General features: G+C 31.9%; 1 protein-coding gene, 1 non-coding gene and 1 pseudogene across 2 annotated transcripts; 2 read left to right on the forward strand and 1 right to left on the reverse strand.

The window, feature by feature from the left end:
* Positions 1–4,834: 4,834 nt before the first annotated feature.
* On the forward strand, positions 4,835–7,564 carry LOC110709835 (pentatricopeptide repeat-containing protein At1g09900-like). The gene is made up of 2 exons (XM_021888093.1): positions 4,835–5,003; positions 5,420–7,564. Exon 2 carries the CDS (start codon positions 5,429–5,431, stop codon positions 7,241–7,243), a length of 1,815 nt encoding a protein of 604 aa, XP_021743785.1. The 5' UTR covers positions 4,835–5,003; positions 5,420–5,428; the 3' UTR covers positions 7,244–7,564.
* Positions 7,565–8,330: 766 nt separating this feature from the next.
* Positions 8,331–8,403, forward strand: TRNAR-CCU. The gene has a single exon. It is a non-coding gene; the product is annotated as a tRNA-Arg (tRNA).
* Positions 8,404–10,104: 1,701 nt separating this feature from the next.
* Positions 10,105–14,195, reverse strand: LOC110709614 (annotated as a pseudogene).
* Positions 14,196–18,948: the final 4,753 nt, after the last annotated feature.

Consider the following 18,948-nt stretch of genomic DNA (forward strand, 5'->3'; position numbering starts at 1 on the left):
AGAGTGGGATTGGGTTGAATCGCCTTCACCGATTGAGCGAGATTTCCAACACCAGGTTTGGTTGCACCCATTGGAGGTACTGCCCCACCTCCAAAAACAAAGGTGTGGGATCAATGGAAGATCGTGGGTAGCCGCAAAGCCAGGAAAAATCTTCCATCTGAGCTCAAGATGTCACGGAATGGTTATGCTGGAAGCCAAAGCGATGAGGACAAGGGTACTGAGCAAGATAAGGAAACGCCAACTTCAGTTTAGGGGTCACAACCCATATTTGTCCAGTATTGGTGTACACTATATCCAAATTGTATTACAGTAGTACTGATTTGAGATATATGATGAAACTTTGCAATTTTGGAAGGAAATTGATCTTATTTTGTTGTAGTGTAGCTGTTCCATTGCTATAAGTCCACTGCTATTAGCAAAAATATGTTAGTGTAAGTTCTTTTTAGATTTTAATATGGAGGATTTGGCAAGATAGAAATGTGAAAATTTCTAGGAGAAAGAAACTCCAGTTGTTGTCTTAAAGGCTCGAGTGCTACGGTGGACAGAGGAGTGAGAAAAAATGAAGAACCCTCCCCAACATATAGGTACTGCCCCCGTACCAGGCCAAGGCGTTGGATTCCTCCTCCAAATGGGGTTATCAAAATTGATATAGTTACCTTATTTTTGTATATAGTAACATTTATGTAAATGTGGTCGAAATTGATATAGTTACCTTATTTTGTATATAGTGACCTTTATGTAAATGTGGTCAAAATTGATATAATTACCCTATTTTTGTATATAGTTACCTCTAAGTAAATATTGTAAAAATTGATATAGTGACCTCGGTGTAAATGTCATTAAAATTAATATAACTTGATATAATTACCTTATTTTTGTATATAGTGACCTCTGGGTTGTTTCAGAGCATCAGATTCCAGAGAACATTCAATGGCTAAGATTACTTGTTTTTAGTTTTCACCATAAACTCTGTTTTCAGCGGAACATCCCCGTATATATATATAAAATAACATGACTGCGAACTTGATTAGATTGAAGTAAATAATTTTAATTAATTCCAATTTTAAGAGTGATTACCATATTTTTAAAAAATCACCTTAAAGTCTTCACATCTCACCTCTCACTTACTTCGATGTTTATCTTCTCCCTTAGTCGCAGCCCTTTGATATGATACCAATCACCTCCCTATTGGAGAAAGTTGTGAGCTTGTGACCATTTCAGACCAAACCTGATTCGATCCATCATCCGTTCCATCTGTCATTCGCTTCTCATCCATTTATTTCGGATTTTTGTCCATTTATTTAAAGTGAGCGGAGCGGGTTAGTGGATATCCATATAATATTGCCATCCCTACTATTCACACACTCCCTTTTGACCGTGTTTCGTGCTTTATACGTAATGAAAAATATAGTCGTGTGGGATCTTGTTAGATTCGCCACGATATATATTCAAAATATCAAATTTTTCATAATTTTTACTTATTGATTGTATAACCATAAAAATTCGAACATACAATCTACAAATAAAGAGGCATAAACATATATGGAAACAATGATTTTATTGATAACTTATGGGTTACAACTCTCATAGATTTCTTGATTCCTCTCTCTGAAGGGCTAGGTTTTTGACATGTTTATAGTACGGGGCCTTGTTGGCTTAATCCATTTTATGGACCTACAATATTTGGTAGTAGGGAGGAGATGGGGTCTTTGTGACTTATTCTATCCGAGCCCCTTATGAAGGAGATGGGTCTTTATGACTTATTCCATCTGAGCCTGTGAAAACCCTAAGAACAACCCTCTTTATATAGAGAGTCGTAGATTATTTAGTAAATAAGAGAAGTATCAAATATTCTACGAGGTCTTGAAGATAAATATATTATATATATTTTTTTATATTATCTCCTTATTTACATATATCTGACACCTAAAAATTAACAAAATTTCAGTGTCAACATCAATAATTAAGGATATTAATGGTTAGATTTGTGCATTGGCAAACATGACTAAAATAACGTATCACCTAAAAAGAAACGAAAAAAGTATATACCGCATAATCAACGATAAGAAAATTTTCTCCTTAAGTATACTATCACGAGATCTCAAACTATAATGGTGAACATTAGATTTACTTTTGAGTTTTGACTATGACTGCAATTTAGCCTAGTGAAGCCAACCAACGATATAAACAATGATAATTATTTTAGCTTAGATTTTTAATCAATTGATTTATCTCATATTTGATTATAATCATTATTTCGCATAAAGTCAAAATGATGGGAAAATTATCTCCTTATGGATACGACCATGAGTCCATGAGACATGCGTTCTTTAACTATATTACTTAGTGGACTTTAGATTTAGGCCCTGTTGACTTCACCTTAAAATAATAATATTCAGTAAAAATAATTTCATTTCAGTAAAAATAATTTCAGTTTAGACAAAATAAATTAAGTTCAGTAAAAATAATTTCACTTCAGTAAAAATCAGTAACTTTAAAAAAGAAATATAATAGAAAATTTGTAAAAATAATTTGAGTTCAGCAAAATTAATTTAAGTTCAGTAAAGATAATTTAAATTCAGTAAAAGTAATTTCAGTTCAGCAAAAATAAGGTGAAGTGAACGGGACCTTACTTTTAATTAAGAAATATTCAACAACCAAAACTTTTAACATTGGATTACTTAATGTAAAAAAAAATCTTTGATTGTTGTTTGATAAAGAGTATGAAACTTTCATAGTTGTAAATCCTTATAATGTTCATATTGATGCATGTTAAAACAAGTATTATTGGATTTCATAGTATGATTCAAATTTGTAGATTACTTCGTATATCATAACAAATCACATTAGAAACACTCTATGCCAAATTGGATCAAATAGTGATGATATCCTACCAAATTTAGATTCTTATATATATACTTGGGTGCACCATGCATCTTATTGACGTATTATTTGCTCAATTGACAATTATTGTTTATTTGATCTTAAAATGAGCAAAAATACTATTAAGTGCAATGTGCATACCATCTCCAATGGTGCGACTTAATGTTGAATATTGAAATACAAAATGATTTGTTTTTCACACCTAATGGTGATAACCAACTCACTTCTTTAGCAACTCATGTGATATACTTCGTACTTCATAATTTTCCAATGGTAAGACTATTAAATATACTAATGTTACTTTCCTTTATGGCCCACCATATTAATTCCTTCATAAAAGCTAAAGGTCGCCCTCGAATCTCTAACTAACGCCCGCAAAATAACCTAAAATGACGTACGTAGCCTTATTATAAAAATAATTATTTTTACCTAAACTTAACACTTTTATACCCTACACAAAAATTTTAATCGTTCTCTCTAGTGTTCACCGGCCACCAACGATCATGTTTAACCACCAACCACCGTAATTTTCAAAATCAAACAAATAATTTAAATTTTGCAAAACCTAATTCGTTGGATCCCATGGAAGACGACGAAAGACCGGAACACCACTTACGTTGCTCGCCGGAGACTCGTCAGACCGTACGGAATCGGTACGATTATTTAATCGTTTTGTTTTCGAAATACCCGGGAAAATATCCAGAAATTTCGAAAAAGCTAGGCAGAAACGCCTAGTTTTTTCGAACACCCTAGGCAGTTTCGAAAAAACTAGGCGTTTTTGCCTAGGTTTTTCGAAATTTCTGGGCGTTTGCCTGGGAATTTCGAATTATTATTTTCTTTTTGGTTTTGAATTTCACGTATTTGTTATTATTATTATTTTGATTATATTAGTTGTGTTTGTTATTATAATTACTTGTGTTTGCTATTATAATTAGTTGTGTATTGTTAGAATTATTATTATTATCATTATTAGTTGTTATTATTATTAGTTGTGAGTTGTTAGAATTATTATTGTTATTAGTTGTTATTATTATTAGTTGTCTCCGGCGACCGCCTTTTCCTTGTCCTTCCTCGTCATTTCCACGGCTAACTGCGTAGATCGAGAAACTGGAGGTAAAAGGAGGTGGTGGTGGGTGGTTAAAAGAGGAGGAGGTGGTTGTGGTGGGTGGTAAATGGAGGTGGTGGTGGTTTAGAGAGAGAATTGTTTTTAAGAGAGAGAAGAGGGGGTGAGGGTTTGGGGGGGTAAAAAAAAATTTAAATATAAGGGTAAATTTGTAAAATATATTTTATTTTGCGAGCATTAGTTGGAGAATCGAGGGCGATATTTAACAACCCCCTTTTTTTGTGAGAGATTGTTGTGATTAGAAATTAAATAAATAAAAAATAGTAATTATAAAATTAATAAGGGTCAGGTTTCACATATTTGTCAATTAAGATTCAAAATTGAGTATCTAAACATTTTTTTTTTGACAAAAGTTATCTAAATTTAGCAACTTTCTATTTGAGTATCCAAGTTTAAACACCAACTTATTGATATACTTTATTAAAAAAAATACTCTCTCTCTCTAAAAAACTCCAAATAATCTCACCATTGGAGAAGTTATTTCAAGTGAATAGTTTAAATTATACTTCATCCGTTCTTTTTTACTTGACCCGCTTTGACTTTTACACTATTCATCACTCCTCCTTTGACCGTTTTTTGTGAATAATATGTAAGAAAAACATATTCATGTGGGATCTTTTTGAATTCGTCTCAATAAATATTATCATAATATATAACTTTATAATTTTTACTTATGAAAGATTAAAGTTATTGATCGGTCCTGAACAGAGGAAGTATTAGTAATTTTCAAATTTCTAACCCAATGTTAAGATACAAGAAAATGGGTTGCAAAGTTTAAAACATACTTCGTAGACTAGAAAGCCCAAACAAAAGTGGGTACCCAGTAACGAGCAGCCCTAATTGTTTAAAGATGGAGTATACGTTGCCAATGAATTAGACGGATATTGGAGCTTATACACGTGTACTCTTCCTTCCCTCTCTCCTCCATTGAAGCTTACTCTGAACTCCGTCGAAGCGGCTTGTGAGTTCTCTCTCCTCCATTGAAGCAGCTTCTGAAGTAAGATATGTTTATACATTCATAGAATTTTACTTTCACAAGCTACTGTTAATCGTTAATTTCATTGTCAATTTAGGGTTCTTCTAAGGTTTATTATTGAATTATTGGTTATAATTACTGATTAAAACCAGAAATTTTGCTGATAGATTATAGTCATTTTAAGGCTCTTCTTAGGTGAATTATTGAACTATTGGTTATAATTACTGAAAGATAATGACCAGATATTTCATCGATAAATTATCATTGTAACTTGTAAGGTTCTTCTTAGGTGAACTATTGAACTATTAGTTGTAAACTTGTAATTACTGAAAATTTGTAATGAGAAATTTTGTTGCTAGATTTTGCTATTAGTAGTTCTTTAGCGAGAAGAATTTAATTTGAAAATTGAGTCAAATTTGGTTGTTATTGTGTTGCAGAACCCTTGAATGTTAGGACGGAACTATGAAAATGGAATATCTCTATCTGGGTCCAGGGCGACCGCCCCGCCTGCTGCCCTGGCTCAGGGGCGGGTCTGTGAAAAGGTATTTTTAGCGTATAAGATAAGGTATGTTGAATTATCAGTTGATTTCCCTGAGTTGAAAAAGGATAATAGGGTGTATAGAAAACAGAAGAGAAAGTTGTGTTGTGCTGTTTCTAAGAATGAACCTATGGCTATCAATGGTAAGGTTTTCCACAGCGAGAGGAACTCTCGTGGGCGGTTTGAGGATGATAATTCATCTTTGGGTTCTGCTGGTCCGACTTATGATGAATACGAGAGCAATAATCATCTTCGCCGTTTGGTTAGGAACGGGGAGCTTGAGGAAGCCTTTAAGTATCTTGAAAGTATGGTTTATAGGGGTGATATCCCTGATATTATACCATGTACTAGTTTGATTCGTGGGTTTTGTAGGGTTGGTAAAACTAGGAAGGCCACTAGGGTTTTGGAGATTCTTGAGGAATCTGGAGCTGTACCTGATGTGATTACTTATAATGTTTTGATTAGTGGGTATTGTAGAGCTGGGGAGATGGATAATGCACTGAGGCTTCTTGACCGTATGAGTGTTGCTCCGGATGTTGTGACCTATAACACCATCTTGCGTAGTTTGTGTGATAGTGGGAAATTAAAACAGGCTATGAAGGTTCTTGATCGACAAATGGAAAGGGAATGTTACCCAGATGTGATCACATATACTATATTGATTGAAGCAACTTGTAAGGAAAGTGGGGTTGGCCAAGCAATGAAGCTTCTTGATGAAATGAGGAGCAAAGGTTGTAAGCCTGATGTGGTCACCTATAATGTTCTTATAAATGGAATTTGCAAGGAAGGGAGATTGGATGAGGCGATTGATTTTTTAAATAGCATGCGATCACTTGGCTGCCAACCAAATGTAATAACTCACAATATTATCTTAAGAAGCATGTGTAGCACTGGAAGGTGGATGGATGCCGAGAAGTTGTTGTCTGACATGCTTCAGAAGGGCTGTTCTCCTAGTGTTGTCACCTTTAATATACTCATCAATTTCTTGTGTAGGAAGGGGCTATTGGGCCGGGCAATTGATATGTTAAATAAAATGCCAAAACACGGATGCACCCCTAACTCCTTGAGTTACAACCCTTTACTCCATGCATTTTGCAAAGAAAAGAAAATGGATAGGGCGCTTGAATATCTTGGTATAATGGTCTCTCGAGGGTGTTATCCTGATATTGTTACCTACAACACTCTCCTTACAGCTTTATGCAAGGATGGGAATGTTGAGGTTGCTTTGGAATTACTGAATCAATTAAGTAGCAAGGGTTGCTCACCAGTTTTGATTACCTACAACACAGTAATTGACGGGCTCTCTAAGTCAGGAAAGACAGAACACGCAATAAAGCTTTTGGATGAGATGCAGAAGAAGGGGTTGCGACCTGATATAATAACTTATTCTTCACTTGTTTCAGGGCTTAGTAGAGAGGGAAAGATTGAAGAAGCAATTAGATTCTTCCATGAGATAGAAAGGATAGGAATTCAACCTAATGCAATAACCTATAACTCTATCATGTTGGGACTCTGCAAAGCTCGAGATACTGCTCGTGCTATTGACTTCTTGTCTTATATGATATCAAAAGGTTGCAAACCTACTGAAGCTACATACACCATTCTCGTTGAAGGTATTGCATATGAAGGTCTAACTGAGGAGGCTTTGGAGTTACTGAATGAGTTGTGTGCTAGAGGGTTTGTGAAGAAAAGTTCAGCTGAACAGGTAGCTGTAAAGATGTAGATCAACAGAGGCTAGCGAGTTAATGTTCCTGCTTTTTGCTCACAAACTATCGTAGTTCTATTATTGCTTACCCTGCCTTTCTGTAGTTAGTGATGTCAGGATTCAATTTTGTTTGTGTTCTTGAGTCCTGCATAGTTCAATATCATGTCTCATGTAAGCTTTGCTTATATAGTTTATTTCACCAGGATACATCACTTCCTTGCACTTGTATAATCCAAATAGTTTTTGAGCTGATTTCTTTATCTCCCTCTTTCTTGTAAAAACTCGTGATTAGTTCTTTAAGTATATTGTTGAAGAGCTACCCTTAACATGGGGACTCAATGAAGATTCATACTGTATATTGCAAATTTATTCATTTTATTGCTTATAAGAGAGAACTTCAAAAGGGATAAAAGAAACAGCGAACTTTCTGTTCTATTGATTATGTATCAAGGGACATTGTAATCTGATTAGGTTAGCTTTAAGAAGCCATTTGATGTTCTTATTATAGGCATGTAGTACAAGTACAGTAACATTTTAGAAGTTGAAATTATGCTTCCAGCAACGTCAAATGGAACGTATTCTTCATAATGGTAGTCTTGTAGAGTTGTACGGAGTAGCTTATAGCAGAGTATCAAATTGCTTGTCCCTCCTTCAAACTCTTAACATATGTAAGAATAAGACTTGCATCAGGACTTAGTTATGATAGGCTCAAATATTTTTGAACCCACACACCACTTTTTAGTTTTTACATGATTAGGGTAGTCTGTAAGTTGTAACGCATTGATATAGACCAAAGCACTAAATCAGTACCTAGTCTGTTTGCTTCCGGAATTCTCTATATAATTAACTAGTCATGTTGTTATCGTAATTAAGTTAGTAATGTGAGATAAATACTGACAACAAAGTTATGACAATTAATATCTATAATTATGTATTATGAACAACAACAAATGATTTATATATACTGTATATATGATTATATATGTGGAAAATACTTGCAAACAGTTAAAAATAATAGACCTGAGCTGATAAAAACGAGTATGATGCGTAATTTGAGATATATATATATTTATTTACACTACTTACAAAATGTTGTTAAATTCTGGCGCCTGTAGCTCAGCGGATAGAGCGTCTGTTTCCTAAGCAGAAAGTCGTAGGTTCGATCCCTACTTGGCGCGTTCTCAGCGTTAATTTTGACATGATTGAATTTTGCTGTGCGCTGTGCCCCATTCCATGTTCTTTTACCCTGGTGCAGGTCTGGCAACTGATACATGTTCGTTTTGCTACTCGTATTTTTTTTTTCCGGTAACCACGTATGAGTACAATTTACTATTGATTGTATAGTAACCACGTATGATTACAATGTACTACTGATTGTATAGTAACCACGTACGAGTACAATGTACTACTGATTGTATAGTACAAATGAACTGTCAGCCTCACCACTTGAGCAAGGGTAATGGTTCTCTACAATCCATATAAACACAAACAATTCCATCCAAAAAAGTATCTTTGGCAACAAAATATCAGAAACACCAACTTCCATCCTTCAAATGTTGTATTCCCTTAATTATTTTTCAACAAACATAAATAAAAATCTACAATAATACTTATTATAATACTACGTATGATCAACGCATGACAACAACTAATCATTTCCTCTACCACACAATCAAAATCTTGAAAGAGTGATACTGATCTTCAGTCCCCACAATTTATTTTCATGACATATAATAATAACACATTCCCTCTTTGTGTTTTTCTTTTCTCTTTTTCTTCATAAATTCAGCAAATATATATTGTTTTTACTCATTCCTGTCACAAATTGATAAATTACACGAAACAGATAACGCAAAAATGGAGGGGGATTCATCAACATATCCTATCAGAGAAGACGTTGAAGGGGGAGGGAAAAGAGTTGGATGTGGGGGCTGCTTGAAGATGAAGCTTCCAAATGTTCCAATCAGAAATATTTGGAAGAAAAGTAAGAATTACATAAAGCAGACTAGTAAAAGCTGCAGTAATGCAGTAGCAGCAACCAATGTTTGTATTCCTCAACCAAAGAAGGCCACATTTCATGATGAATTCAGGTATGATGCATTAAGCTATGCCCAAAACTTTAATGAGGGTGTAGTTGAATGTGATAATCAAGATGATTATGATCATGGGTTTTCTTCTAGATATGCTGTATCCTCAGGTTATAAACAAACTGGGGCACTAAATAATTTATGATTATTGTTATTATTGTCATTTATGATTGTGTAGAAACTATACAATATACGAGTGTTAATTATACAGGGCGTTTATTGAAGATGTGATTATGTCAATGTGCAGTACTTTTTATGCACGAGTGACTACTGTCGTCTTGCTATGTGCTATATCTAATTGATTAAAGGAATAGATATGTTTGGTGAACTTCAAGAATTAATGTTTATAGCTCCTAACAAGCACTATTGACTATTGAGATAAGGAAAATTGAAACTAAATTATTGCGAATAATGAGTACCTTGCAAACGAGCTCCTAACAAGCTTATAGTATGCCATTAGCATCATATATTGGTGTAACCCTCACAACCCTTGAAATAGGAGGAGAATTTTTGAGGAATAATGAAAAGAGAAATGACATTAAAAATTTCGACAGGTTTAGACGTTTAGTGTGAACTGATTACACTGCATCAAATTTGCAACGGGTGCACAAGATTTTTTTGGGTACTCTGCAAGCATAACAGAATTATAGCAGAACTTTCTAACAGAATATTAATGTCAGTTGATGCTTGTAATATTTTATAGCTTGCTAATAAGTGATTATGTATACAGCTTAAATGATGAATGATAGGTGAAAGAATCATAAAGAAATCTTCATATAGAATTAATCTTGTTAATTTAAGTACCTACACAAGATAACAACGTGGGACAAATAACAGTCCTAACATGAATTCTACAACACTAAAACATCAAAATACAGGGCACCCATCAGAAATTACACCTTTAGCAGTAGGGCAACTAGCAAGGTCACAATATTCAGACCCAGAACCCCACCATGAAATGCCTCCAATCTTTCCAAGGGCAAAGTAAAGGAGTACAGTCATGAAGGCCACCCCTGCATCCAAGGCCGCGGAGAGAATATAGTTGTACTTCTGCCACCACTTCTTCCTGTAACGCAACACAACGTAGTTGAAGATAAACCCGATAAATATCCAAGTGGTGAAGTTGATGGCTGAGGCGGGGGGCATGTTGCCTGTTGAACCAAGGAGAATAGGCAAGTTGATGAGCGTGATCCACTTATGCTGAGGGAATGCTTTGTGTAACAACCATATTAGAAGAGGACCTACAATTCCCACTAGGAAGAACCAATTTATGGATGAGTAAGTCCCCAAGGATCCAAACATTCTTCGTGGTCCGAGTAAGCCCCAAATGACAGATGCATCGAAGAATACATTGTCATTTGGACATGTCCAAGTGCTACCTGGAGGTAGGAGCTGGTCTTGGCATATGTGGGGGACTGTGTTTAAGAAATACCATGCTGCTAATAAATTGACTGTTCCTGCAATAATAGTTCCAATGAACTATGGTGTACAAAACAGACCAATTAGACTAGTCATAGGGTAAAAGAAGCATGTCTCAGAACAAATAAGATTTTTGATCAGATAATGTGCTTTTAGCCAGAAAAAATAACTTATAGGACACATTATAGTATAATCATCAATACGTACCTGAACCAAGAACATTGATCGCGGAGGGACCTTCATGTAATGGCCGAGCTTGAAATCATTAAGAAAGGATACAGCTTGTGCCATACTCATATAGCCATATGTTTTGAAGCAGACATTAGCTATAGGTCTTCCTGGTAGAATCAAACCCATTAAATACTCTGTGATGATATTAATCCCTGGTGTCTGCATGTGGGAACAAAAAATTCCAATCAGTATTAGTTGTTATTAGAACCTTGTTGTTCATATGGTTGAGACGTGCCACCAATTGCCCACAATTCAATAATATAACTCGTAACCTCAATATCAGACGGTCACATTGAAAGATAAGGAGGGGTGCTAGTGTCAGTACTTCAAATACTACTAGATCAGTATAGAGGTTTAGAAGGAGGTGCTCACCTGATTAGTGGTCGCGGTAATAACACTAACAGGAAGGGTGAACAAAAAGGCAATGCCTGCAGCAAAAATGAGTGCCCACCATGGCATTTGGATTTGATCTTTCATGAAAATGCAAAGCACCAAAGAAAGAGCAAATGATGCTACTAGTAGAATGTAAAACCACCAGTTAGGAATGTCCTTGTATCTCTTCATCAACTTGGTGTGTATATCTTCCTTACGACTTGATGATGCTCTGAATTGCTTATATATGTCCCTGCATAAAATAATCGAAACTAGTTTTGAGTCGAACTTTTAATCAGTTTTGGTCATGCAAAGTGCACCAAAGCATAATACACTTTACACTCATTTTTCCTATAGCAAATAATCCTAGCTTATCAAACTTCTATAAAATGAGATTATTTTCAAATGACTAAGGTAGATTTTTAAAGAATACTTACTTGCCATTGAACAAGGCAACATGAGTTAGAGTAGCCACAACAGCAGCAAACCCAAGGCCGTAAGTAAGCGCAAAGAACATACTCAAGTTAACTCGTCCATACTTAGCGTACGCAGCCAAATCAAGCTCAAACTTGTTATTCACAATGGCTCTAACATTATACCTCGTCCCAGCAGCAGTAAACAAATGTGAAGAAAAGAAGGGAAAAGTCTTAGCATTATACAAATTGAACCCCCAGTATGCAATTGGTATAATCAAGTACATGATCAAAGCATAGCCCGCGGCTATGTTAACTATAGCGAAAAATGGAGTGACTAGAGGGCTGCCATTGAAGGCAGCTACGACGTTCCAGTCAAAAGCGAACGCCCCAATTCCAAGTCCTTTATTTCCTGAACCAATCTGGTGAGCTAAGACAGATTTTGGAAAGGCCAAGCATATAATTGCAAGATTTGATATTGTTGGGAAGAGGTAACCAGGGACTAATTGCCAGCAAAAGGCGCATATTAGTGCTATTGCAAAGAATTGGCTTCTTGTTAAGCTTTTATCTGATTTACTGTCTTGCTTTTCGTGTAGTGCCCTGCAAAATACCAAATCATATGTGAGTCCAGAGATATAATTGTCATTTGTCAACTTCCAAAATTCCAAAATGCATGTTTAGTCAAGTGTCGAGTATTCAACACGGAGTACTAGATCTAAGTAATGCTTACCGGAAAAGTGAAACCTGAACAAGACTACCGGGCCACCACATTTCAGCTGGATCAACCACATACTTTCTTAGTATTCCAGCCCAACCATAACCAAGTACCTGCATTGATACATACATAAATTACATTATTATATTTTCAGAAATATGATCACTACAAGTTTTGTTAATTACCTGTACAAAGATTTTTTATTTGGTTCTTTAACTGAGCTAAATGAAATTATTAAATAAATACTTAGATATAAATCGTATAATGCATGGTATCAAAGTTTTTGTTAAGAATTATCATTTTAGGCTTTCACCATATGATTATAAATCTTCTATGGAACTTTTTTTGAAAGAAATCCTCTATGGAACTTAAAGGTAAACAACACTTATGACTTTTAAAGAGGAATTGAAGAGGGCCAAGAGATACATGGTGTGGGGGATTTCATTATATTATAATATCATAGTTACTAATTTCATGAAATTACTCCATAGTAAAATTTAAATCTACAAAAAAAGCTAAGGTATCAATAGTGTTGTTTCATAAACAAAAAATAAAAATAAAAACATCAATAATGTAGTTTATATGTTCTCAAAAGACTTTTGATACACCCAAATAATGACCCAAATATTTACAATCTTATTGATAGGTTTTAATCATTAAAAATGACTTTCAATGAGTAAAAATGTAAAATCATGAACAAACACAATCAATAAATAAAAAAGATTCAATCATAGACTTTTCTTAATAGAATAAATGAACATAGACATGTAAATTGCTTCTCTAAAATTTCAACAATTTAATAATAAACCACAATAAGAACTAACAATTAATTAAATTAGTCATTTGCAAGAAAGAAAAGAAATCAAGATCATAATAAGGTAAATAAAAAAAAAGTAAACCTAACCTGAGTGGTGATAATAAGGATCCAACTAGCCAAAAACGTAATCTTCCTCATATAAAACACCTTAATAATATCAACAATACCAACAGCATAAGCAGTACCACTCCCAAAAGCAGAACCAGCATTAGCAAACATAGAAATCAAAACATGCTCCTTCATATTAAAAGGTCAAGGGTTAAATGAATATTCCCATCCTCCCAACTTAAACTTTCGAGTCGTAATCGTACGCTCCATTAACCTTCCTGTAGGGAGCGTAGCAACCTGAATAGTTATCATAGTGATCACAAATGGTTGGTCTTGGTAACTGAAATATGTATTCAAGAATGATAGTAACACACATGAAATTATCCCTAGAAACCATTTGTGATCACTATGATAACTATTCAGGTGGGATCGTCGGTGTTTGATACTGTTAAACGAACTTCTTCTATTGGTGAATTTTCTTCTTCTTTACCTTCTACATTTTCGGTTTCCACCATTGTTGTACAGTTTTTTTTTTTTTTTTAAATTTTATTTTATTTTCTTCTGCTTTTTTTGGTAGCGTTGGTTTGAAATATATATTTTTGCTAGGGTTTCAGAACTTTTGTGTTTGGGTGAAATTATATAATAATGTACTCCGTAGTTTTGACTTTTTGAGAGTAGGAGGAAATGGAATTCTTTGTTTATTTTATTCTTTTTAAGGAAAAACAGGGAATTGTTGATAATATTCACAAGGAGGATCACGTAGTTATAACGTTCTAAAAATGGATAAAATCTTAAAAAAATAAAATAAATAATAAAAAAGGTTCTATGATTCTATCTTTAACCAAACAAATAGACTAGATCCATAGAATCTTTTTTATTATTATTTTTTAAGATTTTATCCATTTTAAGCCAAAAACAACTAATAAAAATGATTAGGAGTTGACTGTTTAATGGGAAACAGCTTGCAAAAATTGATCATATATTCATCTCCCACAGTCCACAGATGATATTTACTGTTATCCTACGGTATTATATATATAACTAATATATAAAGCTAAAAATTTAGCGAGGTTACAAGATAGTGACACTTGGATTCCATTTTTTTGCCAAGTAGGCAACAATTAATTATTAGTTTGACACATAGGATAAAGATGTATAAGATAAAAACAGTTAGTTTAGAGTTTCATTTTCAATAAAATTTGGATAGATTTTTAGCATAATATCGCCGTTTAGAGTTTTATTTTAGATAATATACCAATATTTAATATGTACAAATTAAATTATAACCCTATTAAAAAAATAAATTATAACTTTCAATAGTATTATTTTAATAATTTATTATTTTTATATCATAATATTCGTGATAAAGTCCTTCAAAATAGATTCATTTATGTATACTATATAAATTATAACCCACAACTTTATTAGCGGTAGTACTATATTTTTTATTTTACAAGTATGATTGTCAAGTGATTATTAATAGAAATCTTGAAAAACATAAATATTTTTTTTATGTATATTTTAATAATATATATTGCGCTTTTACAAAAATCAATAGTATCCTACATCAAAATATCGTAAAGTAAAAGGGATATACACCTCTTACATAACAATATTTGTATAATGATATTTTAAAATTTGGCATATAGATAAAAATTTTATTTTAAAATTCAATAAACAAACCGGGCATTGCCAATAGAATTAAAATTCCAAACAGACAATCGTCTTTCAAAAAACAATCTTAAAACTCTAGGAGTCGAAGACTTACTTTTGAACTGAGAGTTTTGAATAAAGTCTAATAGTACTCAAACTGTTAAATGTCAATGAAACCGTAAAATTAAATTACTCATCCGATTATAAACATTTAAAACAACAAATATTCCAAACGCGGATAGATTTAGCCAATTAAGGTTTTTTTAAACATAAGAATATACAAGTATATTGCAGAGGGAACCCGGGGCATCGCCCGGGGTACATACTAGTATTATTATATATTTACTAGATGAAGCTCGTGCGATGCACGGTTTGTTTTTATTTTTTAAAACAAATATTATTTGTATTTATGTGATAAAATTTGTTATTTCATTAGTTCTACATAGTATATCACTAAATGAAGCCTGTGAGATGCACAGTTTATTTTTATTTTTAAAACAAATATTTTTTGCATTTATATGATAAAATTTATTATTTTATTTGTTGTGCGTTATATATCATTTAATATTTTTATTTTAAAATAAATTGTGAATTACCTCTCATTCGTTTTATATATTTTTTGATAAAATTCCTAATATCAAAAGATAATATTTTATACTTAATTAATTTAAATTAAAAATCTCATTTGCCAATTTTGCTTACGTGGCAGTTGATTTATTTAATTCTAAAAGAAATTAATAATCTTTTATTTAATTGGCTACAACTAAAATTTATAATCTTATATGGCGTGCTAAGAAAATTACATCCTACGTGGCTCTTTAAAAACTCGGGAAAATACTCCCCTTTATATATACTACTTTTTAGCCCGGGCAATGCCTAGATGGTTGATAAAAGTTTAGGATAAACTTTTTGGATTGAATGTTAATTACGATCATATTAAAACTTATTTTCACTAATCTAATCTAATATATATATATATAAAGCAGGCATTTTTTTTTTATTTTAGAATTAAAAAATTCACTCGCCACATAAGCAAAAGTGACGAATGAAATTTAAATTTTTTGCCACGTAGATAAAAACGACGAATAATGATTTATTAAGATTTAAATTGTTTTAAAACTAAAAATTATCTTTTTTTAAAAGATGATCTTTTGATATTAGGATTTATATTAAAAAAAACTATAAATTATACAAACACTTTAAAATTAAATATTTGAAAAAGGAAATGTTCATTTTGTTTTTTAAAAGACGTTCAATCGATTTTTTTTTTTAAAAAAACATTTTAATAGAAATATAAATTATTAATAATTAACTAATATTCTTCAATTTTTTTTAAAAAAAATCAATATTCTTCAAATAAATAAATAAATATGACAATAACGTTCAATCTTTATCAATATTCTTCAAAAAAAAAAAAAACAATAATGTTCAATTTTTTATGTTATAGGATGATATTAATGATTTGTATTCATCCTCTCAAAAATATAATTATGATTTTTTTTTTCAATTGTAAATAGACAATATATATATATATATATATATATATATATATATATATATATATATATATATATATATATATATATATATACAAAAAAACACAAACATGTGAATATTATTTATCTACACTTTTTCATGGTGTGAATTTTTTTCAGGTCTAATTCGCTGATTAACAAAAAAATATTGGAAATAATGCAAGTATATCAAGACTTTCTGATGGTAAGAAAAATAAATTGGTTGTTATTCATTATTTTATAAGATGTATGTTTTGTTTTATTTTACCTAATCTAATTATGTTACTTATCGTATTAAATTTTGTGTATTATAGTTTTTGGTAGATATCTATATTATTATTGTAAAAATCATTGTAGTAGTGTATACATAAAACTCTATTATTAAGGACATATGATAATGAAATTTCATTATAAAGATTTAATTTTATTTAATTAGATTAATTTCAGTAATGCAACACTCTTGGTAGTATATATATATTTCATTTAACTATTTTAAAATTTATAAAGTCATATCTTTTACTATTACTCCCACCGTCTTTATTTTAACCCTGTAGTTTTGGGTTTATTTTTATTAATTTTTCATTGTATAAAGTTGATACGGAGTAAAAGAATAATGGTGGTCTAAGTTATTGTTTGTGAAAGAAAAATAGGGATTCTATACCTATATATGTATAGTGGAACAACGTGTTTTCGTTATACAAACGAATCATAGGTTAAAAAAATACGAACAGGATTATGATTTTATTCTAATATCTATTATACTTATAATTTTCATATAACTAATATTAGTAAATTAAGGTCGCATTATAAATTGCATAAAAATAAAACAAATTATCCATTTTCTAACAAGCAAAATAATAAAAAAAAAATTATAGGGTTAAATTAAGAAAATAATCTTTTCATGAGATTTATGTATAAAAAACCGTGCAACGCACGGGCTTCCATCTAGTTCTCTATTATTTTTGTAAATAAATTAAATATACTATAAATGGATCTTATTTTAAAGAACTTTTTAAAACGAATTTTATGATGGAAATAGTACCGAATTATAAGATATTTATTAAAAGTTATGATTAATTTTGTATACTACCTCCGTTTTTTGTTATTTGCAACAAACGTACTTTTCACGCATGCCTAGGAAAAACTTTTAAGGCATGATTATTAAAAAATAAGGGCACTTGGTTAAGTATTAATCCAACTTTAAAAAAAAAAAAACAAACAAACATTTAAACAAAAGCATATCACCACCAAAACCTATAACCACCACCGACAACCACCAGAATTTTATATACATCCTTTTTATTGTTCATATATATATATATCTAATGGAGATGTATACATGGTGCTCATTGTGCATACGTTGAACATCAAACGAATTTATCTTAAAAAAATGAAGACAATGATGAACATATATATACTCTAATGAACATAAACACCAATGAACATAACATCATCTTAAATTAGTTATAACTCTTATGTTTATTGGAATTAACTAGTCTTTGTGTTTTTGATTGAAGTTAGGCTTGATGTTCAACGTGTGCATATGCCTCCACCATCATATTTGCACTAGCTAATCACCTTTTCAAACATAGTTGTTGGTCTTGTTGCCCCATAAATCAAGCTTGCTAATATTGTTCCATATAAGGAAAGATTTTATACAGAGTATGTTATATTAGGGAGAATTAAAATCCCAATACATACTTTGTAATTTCTTGTGCAAGAGTGCAAGATAGGTGTATAATAACATATGTCATATGTGTGGTTATGTAGAAGTCATAGGGAAATTCAAGGATTTTTGACAAACACATGTTGACTTTTATTAAGAAGGTTTGACAATTAATGTCTTATGCAATCATGGTATCAGATAGGCATATGTATGACTCGAGTGTTTGCCTTTAATATGTTAATACAGCCTTATTTTAAAACACAATAGAGAATTTTCAGATTTCTCTCATCTAAAACAGCAGATCTAGGCTAGTTAGTTCCTTTGAGGCCATATTTGTCATAAGTCAGCGCCATTCGTTGTCTGTGTCCAACCTCCCTTACCATTGAACCCAAAAGAAAACACGTACAAGCCTAGGTAGTTCTATGACTCCTATCAAATGCATCGATTGAGTTTTGGATTGGTGATCCTCAAATATATTCATATCATCTTTGAATTAGTAACATTGGTTCTAGTAAAAAATGTTTAATGATATCTATAAGGCTCAAGTTGACCCAATTAGGTCCCTAATTGAGTAAAAATTATATAGCCATCAAAAAATTTAAGTTCGGACGAGTAAAAATTAAGGGTATGTTCTGTTAGTTTGATTTTTACTTATCTGAACTTTTTAGATCTTATATGAACTTACCTTAACTTTTTAGAACTTATTAGACTTTATTAAAATTTATTTTAGTTATTATTATAACTTAAACAACCTTTATTAAAACTTATTTTTCCTAAACTGAACTTAT

This window comes from Chenopodium quinoa, unplaced genomic scaffold (assembly GCF_001683475.1).
Source record: "Chenopodium quinoa cultivar QQ74 unplaced genomic scaffold, ASM168347v1, whole genome shotgun sequence".
NCBI classification, from domain to species: Eukaryota; Viridiplantae; Streptophyta; class Magnoliopsida; order Caryophyllales; family Amaranthaceae; genus Chenopodium; species Chenopodium quinoa.

What these genes read in the sequence shown, in the direction of transcription:
- LOC110709835 (XM_021888093.1), top strand. Translation starts at nt 5,429, where the DNA reads ATGTTAGGACGGAACTATGAAAATGGAATATCTCTATCTGGGTCCAGG.